At 32.9% G+C, this 16999-nt stretch overlaps 2 protein-coding genes across 2 annotated transcripts; both read right to left on the bottom strand.

Moving 5' to 3' along the window:
• Positions 1 to 52: 52 nt before the first annotated feature.
• MES17 (methyl esterase 17) lies at positions 53 to 4363 on the bottom strand. The gene is made up of 4 exons (XM_079069326.1): positions 4070 to 4363; positions 3630 to 3770; positions 1194 to 1328; positions 53 to 468 (listed from the first exon to the last, which is right to left on the bottom strand). Exons 1-4 carry the CDS (start codon positions 4310 to 4312, stop codon positions 187 to 189), a joined length of 801 nt encoding a protein of 266 aa, XP_078925452.1. The 5' UTR covers positions 4313 to 4363; the 3' UTR covers positions 53 to 186.
• A 3315-nt stretch (positions 4364 to 7678) lies between these two features.
• LOC145134687 (uncharacterized) lies at positions 7679 to 10627 on the bottom strand. The gene is made up of 6 exons (XM_079069533.1): positions 10222 to 10627; positions 8869 to 9802; positions 8657 to 8752; positions 8428 to 8564; positions 8167 to 8347; positions 7679 to 8098 (listed from the first exon to the last, which is right to left on the bottom strand). Exons 1-5 carry the CDS (start codon positions 10476 to 10478, stop codon positions 8197 to 8199), a joined length of 1575 nt encoding a protein of 524 aa, XP_078925659.1. The 5' UTR covers positions 10479 to 10627; the 3' UTR covers positions 7679 to 8098; positions 8167 to 8196.
• Positions 10628 to 16999: the final 6372 nt, after the last annotated feature.

Below are 16999 nucleotides of genomic sequence, written 5' to 3'. Positions count from 1 at the left end.
ATTATGAGATACATCTCAAGTGAACGAAAACATTGCAAGCTCAAAACCAAAGTAACTTATAAACCGTTTATTGTGTTTTTTTTTCTTCCATATTATCAAGCAAAATAAATAACGTCATAATAAATTGTTGGATCTTTATGATATCTTTTAACCACACAAAATCAAGCCTAACTAAACCAAAATCTTCTAGGTACAACTAATTGAAGCCGCAACCTTAACCAATAACCCAAACAATGCAAAAGGACTTGAGAAATTAGGGCTGTGATCACTCTCCAAACTATAAACATGTGAAGGTGGCCATTTTGCGATCATGTTGTCTTGTTGTTCTGGCTTCACTACTCTATCATACATTGTCTTAATGTATACCCTTGGCACCTTTTCTACACATTCATTAACTTCTGGAAATTGAGCATTTAGTAATGCACAAATGGGCCCTGGTCTTAATAGCATCGAAGCTAATGTATAATCCTACAAAATACATGATCATCAAACATATTAATATTTGGTTTGTGAAAACTTCTTAATACCTATAGGATATGTTCCGCAAAGAATTTTAGGAGTTTTTAACTTTTAACTTCAAAGAAAAAACTTGAATATATAAAAGGTTAGTTCGGATGTATGAGTTTAAAGTTTTTTTAATCCAAACAAAAAGTTTCTAATCAAAAAGATAGTTCAACTAAATTTTAAAGCTTTTAAGAGTTTTTAGTTTTTAGTTTCTAATTTTCATATTTTTATATCATTTTACAATTTTTTTCAAAAACTTACAACTAATTTTATCTAACGCTTTTGTCAAAATAAAAACTATTAGTTTCGTCAAAAATATTCATAACCATCCAAACTTTATTAAGAATGTCTAAAAGTTTTGAGCTGCACTTATTAATATGTTTGGTAAAACTAGTTGAAAGATAAAAACTATAATTTTATTTGTGTATAATTGTTCACCAAAAGCATATGTAAGTTTTTGAAATGTGTGAAATAAAATAAAAGCTAAAAGCTTTCAGCTCTCAAAAGTTATTTTAAATAAATTTTAGATTATAAGTTTTTTGTTTAAAAGAAATATTGAATGGACGTACTTCCGATTTCCGAATGAAGCTTTTTCTTTAATTCGATTTTTTTTGTGTCCAATATACCATGTTCCTATGATTTGTCAAATAAACTATGTATAGTTTTGTAATCTAGAAAACTTTTCATACCTCTGGAGGGCTCATTTGATATAGGATTTTACGTTGTAGCTCTTTTTTTATAGTTGCACTCGTAGGAGGCTGATTCACGCCCAACCCAAATTCCAAGTCATAAGCATCACCATACTCGGATAAATCAGGAACTCCCTATATTTTAACGAAAAATTTAAAGAAAATAAATTTTATTATCCTTGTTTTATAATACAAATACGAATTTGTAAAATTTTAAATTCTAATATGTAATGTCTAATCTAAATCTATAAGGGATGACTTCTTTGTGTTTGACATATTGAAAACCCAAGTGTTGACTCAAAGTCAAAACAATGCAAAAGTTGAAATTTTGGTTTTGCAAATTAAAAGTCTTAGTTTTAGGTTAACTTTCTTTTTAGTTGTAATTTGCTTGTGTTAAGTCGTTTTCTCTGTATATGGTTGGAAATCTTCTACAATTGTTTTTTAAATAAGTTGGTTTAATACAAAAACATCTAATTTAATATTTATAAAGTTGAACAAGCTAACAAGGTTCAAGTGAAAGTAATGAAAAAGAAATAGAAGTTTCGAGTTTGAGTTAAACTCAGAGCATGCACAGAGGCCAGAGCCCCTCTCAAGTCTCTTTCTCAAATCAAATTTGCAAGCCAGCTAAGGTTTTGGTCTTTCACCATTTGAAAGGTCCAGACCATTTCTGAAATTTACTTTTATCTTATTTTAATATTATATTTAATTAATTAATATATTTATTATATTAGTTAACTATTATATAAATATATTTATATATCAAAAATTATGTAACTTATATTTTGTTAAATTAAATATATATTCTTATTTGGTTATTATATAGTTTAATAATTATTTTTATTTAATTTGTAAATATTTTTATTTAAATTTATTCTTTATTAAATGATTATTATCTATAAATAGTAAATATATTATTTAAAAAGTAAAATAGTTGTTAATATGATACTATGGACAATTTTCAAAAATATAACTGCAAATGCTAATATGAAATGGTCCAAAGACAAACAATGTATTGGTGGACATATAGAATTAAAAAGGACTAATACTTCTTTGTCATACTAATTGAAAAACTAGTTTTTAGCTTATAAACTAATTTATCAATAAATTCTTTTAGCTAACTTATAAGCTATTTTATAAGTTACGAAAAATATTTTTATGGTTTTATCAAATATTAAATTACAATAAACTAATTTATTTTTGACAAATAAAGTCTAAGTTCAAAACTGATACTTGTAATAATATATTATTTATTTGAGATTTAAGTTTAATATCGGGACTAACATAACTATATATATATATATATATATATATATATATATATATATATATATATATATATATATATATATATATATATATATATAAAAGAGCTAAATGTGTGTTTATATGACAATGTTTTATAGTTTTTTCAGAATTTATCTACCCAAATGGTTTTTAATTATATTTTAAGTTTAGGACCGACAAACAATACAATAACATGTAGGGTTTTTTTTTTTTCTTTTCATCTGATACATTGGTTAAATGATTGTCTACGCAAGAATGTTCTATTTTTGTGATTTCACCATATTGTTAGTTTGCCAGTTTATGTAATTAAAATGAATTATGTAACTAAGTATTAATCAGTTAAATATATTATATAGTTATAAAATGAGTAAATTACTAAAATCGTCCCTATGGTTTGGTCGAAATTGCACGTTTGGTCCCTAACTTTTTTTTGCACTCGGATGGTCCTTATGGTTTGATTTTGTTACATTTTTCGTCCCTTACATACATAAAGTTAGGGACCAAACGTACAATTTTGACCAAACCATAGGGACGAAAAATATAACCAAATCAAACCATAGGGACGATCCGAGTGCAAAAAATAGGTTAGGGACCAAACGTGTAATTTTGACTAAACCATAGGGACAATTTCAGTAATTTACTCTTATAAAATTGGTTTAAAACAAATGAAGCACCATTATATATAAAACAAAATAAAAAACATTTAAACCCTTATTCGTTTGGTTTATTGGGCTATGGAATATCTTCCACCAAAGTGAAGGCAAAATGACGAACAGTTGGCCCCAAAATAAGCATAGTATTCAGCTCCCCACTCTTTATCTACACGTCACCAAAGTCCAAAACCCACTATCGCATCTATTCCCAAGTGCCGTACAATCACATAATGCATTTCAAAAGAAGGTTCTTTTTCTCTTTTTTATTTATATATAGTTCATATAAATTAAAAAAATAAACATTAAAGAAATATGAAGATGTTAGACTTGGTTAAGACCACTTCCTCTTGTATATTTAAATGCGTTTATGCATAACAAGAAGAATAATAACATTATAACTATAAAAATATTTATCATTGATGGAAATACTGACTTGTTGTAAGACTGAATCAAGATTTATATCGTTAACTGATAAATATAACGATGTATATACACTTACATCTTTAATGTCTTGCTCTGTTAAAACACCATTTTTAAGCATGGTTGCTGCAACATATACCGCGAGACTGATCTTATTCGGGAATTTGTGAGTTGCTTGTGTCACGCTTAATCCCCCGGCACTATGTCCCACTAGGATCACCTATAGTAATGATTTTTGTGTTATTTAAGAGTGTTTTTATATTTTGTAACAAAAAGTCAAATAACTGGTACATCATTTCAAATTAGATAATTATTATGATTAAATGGACAAATTAATAGCCAACTTCCAATTCCTTTCCTTCTGTTTCACACCCAATTTTGCTCAAACTTTACATAAAATATGATTAATTTATTACACTTGAATCATACATACAATGCATGGTTTGTATTATAGTTTGAGAGTAATGCATCCTCATATGCATTAGATATTGTACATGAGGCACAAAGAGTTGTACATACCTTTTGATGTGGAGGCAAGGAAGATAAGAAATGAAGGAGAGGCTCGTTGTATTCATCAAAGGAGAGGATTGTGTTAGGGTCAGACGGATGTATGCCTGCCCCTTTGAGGTCTATGCAAGTCACCATGTATCCAGAGTTGTACATCATGCTTTTCAGCTTGTACCAACACCAACTTCCTCCACTTATGCCATGGATGAGCACAAAGTGTGGTGACTTCAATGGAGTCTCCTCTCTCTCCCCCATTCTCTCTCTCGCTCTTACTCTCTTTCTTTATCTCTCTTTCTCTCTCATGTTCTACTTGTGGGTATTTATATAAATTTCGATCATATGTTTTGTTATTTGTGTTTGTTTTTTTGTGAATTGTATGTGCCGAGTGGTTGGAATAAACACATCAATGGGACATGTCATACATCATTTATCCAAAATAATATGTTTTGATATGATATAAATATAATCTTTGATTTTCGTGCAACCCGAGAGATCAACATTTAGAGAAAAAGAAATTATGACGTGAGTACTTGCTTATTTAGTGATTTGTTTTACAAATTATTACTATGATCAAAGCGACAATAATCAGTCTTTATATATATATATATATATATATATATATATATATATATATATATATATATATATATATATATATATATATATATATATATATAAAATTGATTCAGAATATACATAAAAAGAATTTATTTTTTATAAGTGTATCCTAAATTTAGCTAACCATTATGTGATTCCGCTTCTGATATTTAAAGTTACGATAATTATATTTAAAGTTACGATAATTATATTTGACACTTATATCCAAAGTTCCAAACACCTCGTAAATGAATATCAAAAATTATATGATTATCCCATTTAATATATTATTTGATAACATATACATGTACAATTTTGAAAAGAAAATTAGTTTGGATATTGAATATGGCATGTTTGACAAAACATGTAGAAACTAGAAGTTGTTACCTGCTAGCTTATAGCTAGTAGTTGAAACTAAAAGTTATAGATTTTATTTATACAAATTTGTCAAAATTAGTTATTAGCTTTTAAATGTATAAAATTAATTAAAACTAAAAAGTAATAATTCTGAAAAACTAAAAGCTCACAAATACGGTTCCAAGTAGTTTTTGTATTCAGAGTTGTTTAAAATAAATATAAAAATATCACGCTGTCAAACGAAACTTTTCTTTTTTTCAAAAATTTCGAATTTTTTCTTAAAAATTCTCAAAAGCTCGATGCCAAATACACCTTATATCCTTTGTGATATTAAATTTAATTAAACAAATTATAAAGTAATGGTTAATTATTTCAACTATTATACATATGGTTTTCTTATTGGAAACCAATATTTATTCTCGCCGACATGAAAAAATAACATTATAAAGAAGTAACCTTTAGTCAACTTATAAACATGTAATCGACAAGGATTTTTCTTCTGTAAGTTCATTTCTAAATAAAATAGTATTCTTTTAATGGTTCAAAATTTTAATAACTTTTCATATAATGTCATAAACGATCTTAGAGCGAGGACGGCTATTAAATAAGGCTACCCAGCAAAACAACAACGGCAAAAACAACACACACATTAGAATAACTTATTATTATTTTTAAGGTATGGATCTCAACAAGATTGATATAATAAGATTTTTCAATCTACATAAATAATTGAATGTTTTTGCAAACCTATAAATATCACATCCAAGACCGACAATTAGTCTCATTTTTTCAATACCGTGTATGGTATTCTTTTGTTTTTTAGTTTGTAGGTCCAAAACATCCTCTTATACATTTGAATTTTTCGTTTTCATATGTCAGTATTGCAAATATGTATAAGCGTGTTTTGTAAAACTAGTTGGTAGCTGGAAACTGCAACTTTTATTTATTATACGAGTGTTTGATAAAAAATAATTGAAACCTTTGAAGTATGTAAAATTACATAAAAGGGCACATGTCGAAAATAAGAATCACGATGACAATTAAAATTAAGGACAATTTTAGAAATTGATTAAAAAAGTTCAATTGTTTTTTCTTAAACGCTATATGAAATAGTTTTTTAGATTTTGAACTTTTTGTTTAAACCAAAAGCTAAAAGTTTGTACTATTAAACGAAGTTTTTTGTTTAAATCGAGTTTTTTTTGTTAAAAGTTAAAATCTAGAAACTCCCAAAAGCTTGCACCAAACACGCTCATAATCAGGTTACTCGTCAATTTGAATTTGGATCTTTTTAGCAAAAGTATTAGATATAAAAATGGAGAAGGTATTTTCAGTTATGTTTTTGATCCATCCATTAAAAAGCAGATGTTTTGACTTTTATACGCTTATATTATTCTTTCTACTTATATTATTCTTTCTCTTAGTTAAAATGAAATGTATGAAAATCAAATATATGTTTGAAGCGAATGAATAAAAAACATTAAAAAAAAATAATTACAAATTTTGTCACTTGGCTTTTTGTAGTCTATAGTTATAGTTTATTGAGTTTTTATATTGTTGGTCCGGAATACTGCATGGTTTCACTTTGATCCATAAAGATGTGTTCTTGAACTTAACAAAATTAAGAAAAGTGCATGGATTTAGAAAGTAACGGACATCAAAAATTCATGCTCTCGATAATTTTTTAAAGAAAAAAATAAAGTTTTGATTAATTTTCACGTAAAAATGTCACAAAGTGTAATCATTTCAGTTTTCAAAGAGAAAGGAAAGTGGAATATTCTATAAATCTTTAACTGCTAACAATTTTTTTCAAAATGTTAAAGCCATTTACGTAGGGAGGGTATACGAGATGCTAGACATTGAAATTAAATTTATTTACACAATGGTAAGGTTGAATATGAGAGGAAAATATAAAAAACTCGGGAATGGGATTGTGATTTCAAGTTGAGTTTGGTAACATTGATATCCACATAGAAGAACCAATAGGGGGGTTCTAACCAAGCACAAAGCATTCCATTAAATTGTGATATTACACTAAATCAGCAACAAATTATGTTAACGACTCTTATAAGTATATATCACATAAAATAAAATATATTCAAAATTGGTCTTCAATCTTGACAATTTTTGTGTTAAAGGATAAAAAGAAGATGGTGTGGTGGACGGGAAATCTTGCAAGGGCCAAGGATATTTAGAGAAGGCATGGATTGTTAGGCTTTGAGGACACATTGCACGTTAGCAGGTGATGGGACTCCTCTGCGCATCCTTTGGCATAAGATTCTTTGGAAAAGAATGCATCAATGGTTTTTGTTTCTATTTTCATTTGAGATATATTATAACTAATAATTGTGACATGTAAAATAAACTTATTTAATAGATAGATTTTATAAAATATCTTTGATTAAAATATGTAATTTTACGTAACTATTTCTCAAAATATACCACTAAGTTCACTAAATAATAACGCTATTGGTTGTAATGATAAGAAAAACATTTCTTCAAAAATAAAGAAATTTGCAAATACCATTTTGCAAGTAATTAATGTGATACTTTCCAAAAAAAAAAAAATAATAATAATAATAATAATAATAATAATAATCATTTCGTGATTTGAACACATTATCCAAATACTAGTTATCAGAATTCACACCCTACGAAAAAGTCCCGAAATTTTCTAACAAGTGACAAGTGACTCTTACTTTTCATTTCTTTTGATAACAAATGAATACGATATAAAGTGATGGGTCAAAAGAAATTAGATATAACCTGTTACATATAAGAACAATCCTTATCCTCCTCACTCATAAGATTTCAGTCAACTTACTAAAGACTAAACATTTCTTCTTCCATCCTAAGGGGGAGGATGATCAAACTTGAAAACTAACAAATGAAATCAACAACTGAAAACACAAGGGATCAAGACCACTTGTATAATATACATAATAATGATCCACATCAATTGAATTGGTTAAAAATATGTGTCTAAATCGCCTGTCATCAGTTGACTTTTCACTTCAAGCAACCACAGGCTGCTACTTCTTTGAACTTTGATGATGATGATGATGCCATTCATACATTTGATTATATTTTCTACATAAGTATAATAAATAAATAAACATTTTCGTTGTTGAGTGAAAGCATATTATATGAAAAAGTACCTTGAGAATAATAGTAAGAGAGAGAGAGCATCATTCTCTTTTGTCTTCTTCAAGAACCTCAAAAACATGATCTGTAATGACTGCAGGTTTCCTCTCTATCAAGTCTCCTGAAACTTTGACTCCACCTCCAGACAAAGATATTCCATCTTCTTCTATGTCCTCAACCTCCGAATACGAATACCTGCACACTTGCAAAATGACAATATTACCCCCAACTAGGATACCATGTTTGACTTTTGAGAGTCAAAGATTAATTTATACCTTGTGGGATTATGTGAAGGAGCCCATAGAATACATATCACCACCAAAAGTATATAAGCCAACACAGCCCAGAAAGCTTGTATGATCCAAGCTCTTTGCCATAATTCACTCAAGGGATCACTTGCATTGAAGTACAACTAAATAAAAAAAAACATAAAAGATTAACCCCCAAATACTTTGTTACCCATATATGTCATTAACCGTTAAAAAAAATATATATTAAATGTACCTCATAGCTGATCCAAGCAACAGAAACTAAAACTGATACAGCTAAAGCATTAGTAAACTTTCGGTATAGTTCAAGTTTACCCATGTTTCTTCGTGTCTACATAAAATATATATATATATATATATATATATATATATATATATATATATATATATATAATTAAATCAAAGTCCATCAAGAAATGAAGCAGAAAGAATTAACAGTGAATATACCTGAAGCTTTTCCAAAGTTTTAGATAAAGATGAAAAGATCCAAAGAATGAAGCAAGAATCCAGTAGAGCAACAGGTAGAACAAGAAAGACTCTTGCTTTCCCAGAAAAATCATTGATATTTCCAAGATTTTCAACAAGTTCAAGAGCTTCAGAAGCCACAAAATATATCAAACCAAGAAGCAACACTTTCAATGTTACACCTCCTAAAGTGGGTCGCACCACACCAAAACCCATTGATACAACTAGAAGAAGAAGGCGAGAGAAAGTCTTCTTAAAAGCACTGAAAGTAACTGCCCAAAGAGTAATTCCAATTGGTCTACTTCCTGTGGCATTGAAATTTGCATACTCAAAATACCAAAGAGCCATCTCACACATTCCAAGACCAATAACCATTGTGATATGGTAATGCAACTGGATTATATCCTTCCAATGTTGAACAAATCGAAGAAACCATAAAAGACCAAGAATGAGATAAGTTAGAGACATGAATCCAAAAAATGGCATCAATGGTGTCATCTTCCCTGGTAGATAACCATTTGGGTTTCTCCAAACTGTTCTTCCACTCATTGTTGTGCCCTTGAGTTGTGGATCACAGAACATAAAGTAAAGATAATACATTCCTGTTCTATTGATCTCAACGGTTTGTAACAACATCTTTGCTTCTTCATTTTTGCCCTCAAATGGGGTTTGAATACGTTTAGGCCAGCCAGGGTTATCAGGATCTTGGCGAATAATTACTTCTCCTACCTTACATGAACCATCATTTGCTAGTTCAGGTGTACAACATATCGCGTTTGAATTTAAATATGAACCCCCAATTTTATCACGGTTTTTCACTTCAACGAGTATAGCTTCAACCAAACCAGTACTCTGTTGCATCTCGTTCTGTTTAGCAGCAACCTCCTTTGGTCTTCGAAAGATGATAGACTCGAACCTTGAATCATATGGCATATTGAATGAGTAAGACCTTACATTCTATGGAAGTAAGTGAGGATCCAGTTTAAAGTAAAAGATATCTCTCTAATTCAAATTGACAAAGGATTTTAGTACATTTAACATCAAATTATTCTGTTTGCACGTAATGTAGTTATGTAGTAAGTAAATTTTCTTCAAAAGCGTTATACGTATATCAGTTTTGGAATCAGATAACTGTTTATCTGGCATCTAAAGTCAAAACGTTTCGTTGGGGGATTGAGGGAGGTATCAGCTTTATCCCCACGCACACATAAGGGAATCTGATAATCAGTTATTGACTTCAATGCAACAATGGATTCCACCGCATCACAGAGCACAAGACGTTAGGATTAAACTGTAGATCAGAAATCAAAATTAGAGAAGGAAAAAGGTTTGTACCGTACGAAGGATTTGCCATTTATAGGTTTATCTTCGGTAGACCCATTGTTATGTACCTTAGAAGCATACATTCCCTCACTACCTCCATGAACGAAGAAGGAATTGAATCGAGGTATGAATCCTTCATTCTTATATTCGTGGATCGAACCTTTTACAACATCAATCACCGATAAACTCAAAAGAGAAATCAAAATCCCTATTTGATAATGCTTGTATGAGAAAAAATCATAATCATTACTACCTCTAATGAATCTCATCTTCTTCTCTCCCGATATATATATATATATATATATATATATATATATATATATATATATCTATCAATCACATATGCAAATGCGATTCTCTCTCGCTCTCTCGAAAAATGTACGAAGAAGATGAAGTTTGATGAGTACTCCGTTGCTGCAGAACAGCGTTTATTATTTCACAGGTAATTAATGTTTATTTTTATTATTCTTTATACTCTCCTTTCCCAAAATAAATCCAAGAGTATTAATATGGTAATAAATATCTTCTAAAAGTGTAAATGTCCTATAAATATATAACGACTAAAAGAAATCTTCAAACTTTGATTTTATTTATTGTAAATTTATGACTTTATTTGTTAACATAAAATGACAAAAAAATGGAAAATCTTTACAAATTTAAAATAAAAGAAACTATAAAATATTGGCTTTTTCGAATACCATGATACATCCGAATTATTTGTATCATAATGAAAATGGATAATGATTTGATAGGGTAAGATATTTTTTGAAATGTACACATTTAGTCCTTATTTTTTTTTTTAAAAAATAAACCCTTATACTTTATTAATATGTACACATTAGGTCTTTTTCACCGGATTCTACAGATTTTGCTGACGTGGAAGGGTTTATTTTACAAAAAAAAAAAAAAATAAGGACTAAATGTGTACATTTCAAAAAGTATCTTACCCTATCAAGTCATTTTCCATTTCTTTTATTTTGTTGAAATGAAATACCCAGGTGGCATCCACATATCCACAACGAGATTTTTCCAACTTTTATTCATCATGAAAAAGAGGGAGAACCCCGATCTCCGGCGACTCCTTTGTGTGTTCCTACACATCACTGGTAGCAAGGAGGAATGATGGCAAAAACAACAAGGTCGAAGGGGGAGGCAGGAGGAAGTAGAGACGGTAGTTGGTGGCGAGGAGCTGCTCTGGTAGCCCCCTCGTCGATTCTTTCTTCTTTTTCTGGCAACATATCTCAAAGATGGAGGCAAAGAGAGACAGATCGGAGAAACACAACAGGTAAAGGGTGTTTGGTTGTTGCTGTTCGACCGGAAGGAAGAGAGACGAGAAAGAGAAGGGTCGCCACCCTTTTCTTGTTGCTGGAGGATCACCCACCTTCGGTGACTAAGCTAATTAATTGCTATTTAGTGCCACTTGTGCTTCCACATCAGCAAAACCTGTAGAATCCGGTGAAAATGACCTAATGTGTACATATTAATAAAATATAAAGGTTATTTTACAAAAAAAAGAATAAGGACTAAATGTGTACAATTCAAAAAGTATCTTACCCTATGAAGTCATTTTTCCTAAAAGAAAATTCGTATATGACCGGTATACCGGGTATAACTGGTCACAAGGATTGCATTGTTACAAAAAATAAAGTATAAGCGTTTATTTTACAAAAAAAAAGAATAAGGACTAAATGTGTACATTTCAAAAAATATTTTACCCTATCAAGTCATTATATATATAATTGCGTTACAATAAGAATACAATATTATTAGAATAAAAAATAGTGTTAATGTTATTATATACTAACCAGCTGTCATTATCATTTTCTGTTTAAAAGGTATTTTATGTTATTTTTTTGGATTGTAACTCCTTAAACTTTCAAATTAAAAATCAAACGGAGGAATATCCAAAAAAATAAAAAAGTCCTCCGGTTGCTTAGATGAGTTGGCGTCCACATGGCATGTTTGTGAACTAAAGTGGTCAATGTGGCGTCCACCTGGATTATTTCCTGTAAGAATTAAAAATTAAACTCTCTCTCTCTCTCTCTTTCTCTCTCCATGTAACACCCCGTTTCCACCTTTTAGTATGATTTAATATAAACCGCGTTTATAAAATTCGAAATATAAATATATTACTCTTTAGACCAAGTAATCAGCATAAACATGTAGGAAACGTTGATACGATTTTCGTACATAGAACGTTTAACCCGACTTCGTATGAAGAAGTTATGCTTCTTCGAAGTTTCGCAATTAAACCGAAATGGCTCTGCATATCGTAAAAAGTGAACTTTTGACAGATTACTTATAAGCTCAAGTGATCTAAACGAAAGTCGTATTAGTCGTAAAACTGAGAGCGTGCATATAAAGAACGTCCAAATTTGACTTTGTGCGATGAAGTTATGATTTTTCGAAGTTTCAGCGCAGTAGTGCGAGCACAAAATCGAAATTCAAAACGGTTGATTGTTAACCGAAATAATCTAAACGAGAATTGAAGATCTCGTGAATATGAATATGTTGATATAAAGATAGTCGAGAATGGAGTTCGTATGAAAGATTTATTAATTTTGTACGGATTTTAACAATCTAAACCGATCTAAATATGAATTTTAGTTAAAGTAAGAATTAGCTGATGGGATGTAACACCCTATTCCGAATCGTTCCTAATTTGGGGTCGTAACCCGAAGATCGATTATCATAAGGCTTAGGGCCTTTGGAAAAGAGAAAATTAGTCACCCTTTTTTAGTGTGGAAAATGTAGATTGGATGACCCGGGAGTTTGGTTTGTGTTTTGGAGCCCAAGGGTATATCGGTAAAGTATCAGTCCGGGCCTTTATGAATTTTGGGTTTAAGTTCGGAAAGTTTTAAGGAAATGGAGAGTCGATAGAAGTGTATAGCTTCTCGTTACCTTTCTGTGGATATAAGGATCGTCAAAATCGGACTTAGAACGAATAATTTATGGCTTTCGGAAGTTTGGTGGGTTTAAGGCTAACCCTAGTACGTGGGGCGTACATAGGAGTACGTTGGGCGTACTAGGAAGGTTGATCAATGGTGTTCGAGGGAGTACGCTGGGCATACCAAGAGTGCAGGGCGTACTCCAGTCTGATGCAAACCCTAAATTAGGGTCTTTGACCCTATTTAAAGGCCTTAACTTGTGTTCAAACCCTATTATCTTCAGCCTCCATCAACCCTATGCCCTAATATCGAAACCCTAAGTGTATTTGGTAAGATTTGAGCTTGAAAGTGAGTTTGTTGGTGTTTTGTGGTGAAGAAGAAGAGGAGGAACACTTGTAGGTTGCTTAGGAGTAGCCTGAGCTTGTAGATCCAGGGTTATCTTCACCTTAACAATCCATTTGAGGTAAAAAGTTCTCGTCTTGATGATCCTTTGTGTTAGATCCAACTTAGGGTGTTATCTATGCATTTTTGGGTCTTTTGAGCTAATGTTGAGATTTTGATCTACTCCAGAAGCCATGGATGTTAGATCTTAGCTCCATTGAGGTCCCTTGTTCATAAAAATGCAAACTTTATGAAAGATATTGGTTCATGCAAGTGTTAAGAGCCTTATTAAGCTTCTTTTTGAGTGTTGGGTCCCATTAAGTCATGCATGGGTGTAAAGTTTACAACTTTACGTATTAAGTCACCAGTTAGGATCAGATCTGAGAGTTAGGCAAGAGGTCTTGACTGATTAAGTGCTTAATGGAGTAGATTGGTGATATGGGGAGAACGTTGGGTGTACCCAGCTGATACATTGGGTGTACTGGCCCCTGAAGGAGTACGCTAATCGTATGAGCTGAGTACGTCGCACGTACGAGCTGAGTACGCCCCGCGTACTCAGCAGATTGACTTTCGATTTGACTTCCTCGGTTTTGGTCTATATTTTGAGCTTTTAGGATTTGGGCCTTATGGGGCCATTAGACTTCTGACTTTCGGTCATGGATAGACAATGGACTTTCTTGGGAATTAGGTCCATGATGATTTTGGGCCCAATTTAGAATTTGGGCCTTATTGGGCCCTGTGATGCCATTTAAGGAATTTTGGCCTTTTGAATATGTAACTATAACATCCCAAAAATCATGACCAAAATTTTCATTTTTAGTATAACGATTCATAAAACATTTTTAGATAAAACATCATCAAGTTATTTCATATCATCAAATCCACAGATCATAATTCTCAAAAGCATGTCATAATCAAATAACAATGTCAGAGTACAATCCCAAGAACATCATAGCGCGGAAGATAGTGGTGTGATGCGTTGTTACCGTGTCGGCTCCTTTCCCTTCGAAGAAGAAGGACCTGAAACAAAAACTGTAAACCATAAGCACAAATCTTACTGTTCCCCCATCATACCTTATACCATATAACAAACATATTGTATGGCAATTCTGGGGTGCCCGACCTACCCTGCCAAGCCATTCTGGGGTGCCCGACCTACCCAGCCAGGCAATTTTGGGGTTCCCGACCTACCCTGCCAGACAATTCTGGGGTGCCCGACCTACCCTCTGGTTTATCTCAACCGGCTATGGAGACTATTTCACCCCCTACTACTACCATATAATAATATAGCGTAAGCATACTGCCAGACAATTCTGGGGTGCCCGACCTACCCCTCGGTCCTTACGACCGTGACATGGGGACTATTCCCCCTACTACCACTATCACATAACATCATATCATGCTAGCACATATAACATATCAGGTAGTAGAAAACCTAGATAATTATCACAAAGACAATCATCTAACAAACAACTCCTATTAATGGGCCGACATTGTGGTCGTAGACCCAATTTTACTGGAAGGTAACTCACCTCAATGTCGTGCAGTAACTGAACTGTCCTCGGTGTTGGGATCAACTCTCCTCAAACTCCTACACATAATAGTCTCCTTTAGTTACTCCTTCATATTCATATCCCCTTTAAGGGTCAATATTGGGTAATGGTCAAAGTCAAAGTCAAAGTCAACGCCCTGGTCAAAGTCAACATCCTGGTTGAATCAACTCGTCGAGTTGGTCCATCAACTCGTCGAGTTCCATGATTCATAGAATCTCAAATTCGCGATCTGACTCGTCGAGTCACCCTCTAACTCGCCGAGTTTCTCCTTATGACAAAATCGAGACTTTCCATTTGAACTCGTCGAGTCCTTCCTTGGACTCGTCGAGTTCTCCTTCATACAGTCAGGACATTTGCTAACTGACTCGACGAGTTCCTCCTTGGACTCGTCGAGTTCTTGACCTTTAAGTCCAAAACACGTCTAACTGCTGAGTCATCTTCTAGACTCGACCAGTTGCTAAGTAACAGAGAAGGTTGGGGAACCACGACCCGACTCGTTGAGTCCTAAGAACGACTCGTCGAGTCTCCCATGATCCAAAACTATACAGTCAATTTCATTCGGGCTTAACGCATCCAAAACATAGATCTGGCCTCCTAGGGTCGATATAAAACGTAAAGTTTCTAACTTTACGTGCATGCATGGGTTATTTAGCTCAAAAAGCCCTAAAAATTGGTTCATAGGATGCGTGGGACTCCCATGGCCATAAAGTTGGAACCTTTATGCCATGGAGTCCCTCAAGGACCCTGTATCTGAAGTCAAAACCCCAAAACATGCTTGTGTGACATCCCCATTTTTACGGCCGGAAAAGACCGATTTCGTTTATGCTTTTTAATAAAAATCAGAGTAACTTCTTAAGAAAAGTATTGCGGAATTTGTTCCCAAAACAAAATATGATATAAATTTATCAAAGCATTTCTTAAAGAAATGTATTTTCATTATATTACAAAACACAATATGGCCTCAAATCCATAATCTCTCGTCAAGTCATCCAACTATGCTTTTGCCACTACCTGTAATACAAGAAAACTGAGTGGGTCAGGCTGGGGAGCCTGGTGAGCATATAGGGTTTTCAACCAACAATAATAGATCTTTCATCCAACATAGATCTGAAGGAAAGAAGTTTAGATCTTTCATCCAACATAGATCTCAAAGTATACAGTTTAGATATGAAGAAAATTTTAGATCTGAGATGAGAAAGTGTAGATCTGAAGGAAAAAGTTTCGGATCTGAAAGAAAGAAGTATAGATCTTTCATCCAGCAAACATCTCGGGTAAACAGATAACCTATATATACACATAGCACATAATTTATATAAAATACTTCATATCTATGTGTAAGATGAAAGTGACTATACACTCACCTGATAAGGAGTGATTTGGACAGCACTTTGCTTCTTAAAATAATCTTCTTTAACGGAATCGGGAAGTTTGCTTGAAAACCGGGCTCCGCGCGGGCAGAGTTTTAAACCGAAGAACTCTTTTTCTCGGAGCCATCGGGCTCTCCGGGGCTTCCTTCGGGGCTAGGGGGTTTTCCTAGGCTTTAGGGGGGTTTAGGGAGGCTAGAGAGAGAAAGTAGTGAGAGAGAGAAGATTTTGGAGTGAAGAAAGTGGATGCCATCGGCCTCCTTTTATAGGCGAGGCCTCCGACGAACACGGGGCGTAACCCTCGATGTACGTGGGGCGTACAGCTCGGCTGTACACACATGGAGAGGTTTCGGTGGTGCGACGTGGCTCGTTGTGGACCGAGGAAAAAGTCAATATGTGGGGCGTACCTCCTTCGTACGCGGGGCGTAGTGCGAACGATGAGCGTCCGAAGGTACGCTGGGCGTACCCCTTCGCACAGCCTTCGTGATTTCCACTCCAACTTCAAAAATTCATATATTTCACGTACGAGCTCCATTTTCGACGTTCTTTATTTCCTCACGTAGGTGAGACCGTACTCTACAAATTTCGTTTAGACTTCGTCGGT

This window comes from Lactuca virosa, chromosome 8, assembly GCF_052849685.1.
Source record: "Lactuca virosa cultivar CGN04683 chromosome 8, Lactuca_virosa_CGN04683_v6, whole genome shotgun sequence".
Lineage (NCBI taxonomy): Eukaryota > Viridiplantae > Streptophyta > Magnoliopsida > Asterales > Asteraceae > Lactuca > Lactuca virosa.
This window is presented reverse-complemented; position numbering and strand designations above follow the sequence as displayed.

What these genes read in the sequence shown, in the direction of transcription:
- MES17 (XM_079069326.1), bottom strand. Translation starts at nt 4,312, where the DNA reads ATGGGGGAGAGAGAGGAGACTCCATTGAAGTCACCACACTTTGTGCTC. An exon ending in CAGAGCAAGACATTAAAGAT is followed by an intron (nt 1,329 to 3,629) that starts GTAAGTGTATAT and finishes GTTAAAATATAG; the next exon opens with GGAGTTCCTGATTTATCCGA. An exon ending in ATCAAATGAGCCCTCCAGAG is followed by an intron (nt 469 to 1,193) that starts GTATGAAAAGTT and finishes TGTATTTTGTAG; the next exon opens with GATTATACATTAGCTTCGAT.
- LOC145134687 (XM_079069533.1), bottom strand. Translation starts at nt 10,478, where the DNA reads ATGAGATTCATTAGAGGTAGTAATGATTATGATTTTTTCTCATACAAG. An exon ending in AATGGCAAATCCTTCGTACG is followed by an intron (nt 9,803 to 10,221) that starts GTACAAACCTTT and finishes ATATGATTCAAG; the next exon opens with GTTCGAGTCTATCATCTTTC. An exon ending in AAACTTTGGAAAAGCTTCAG is followed by an intron (nt 8,753 to 8,868) that starts GTATATTCACTG and finishes TATTTTATGTAG; the next exon opens with ACACGAAGAAACATGGGTAA.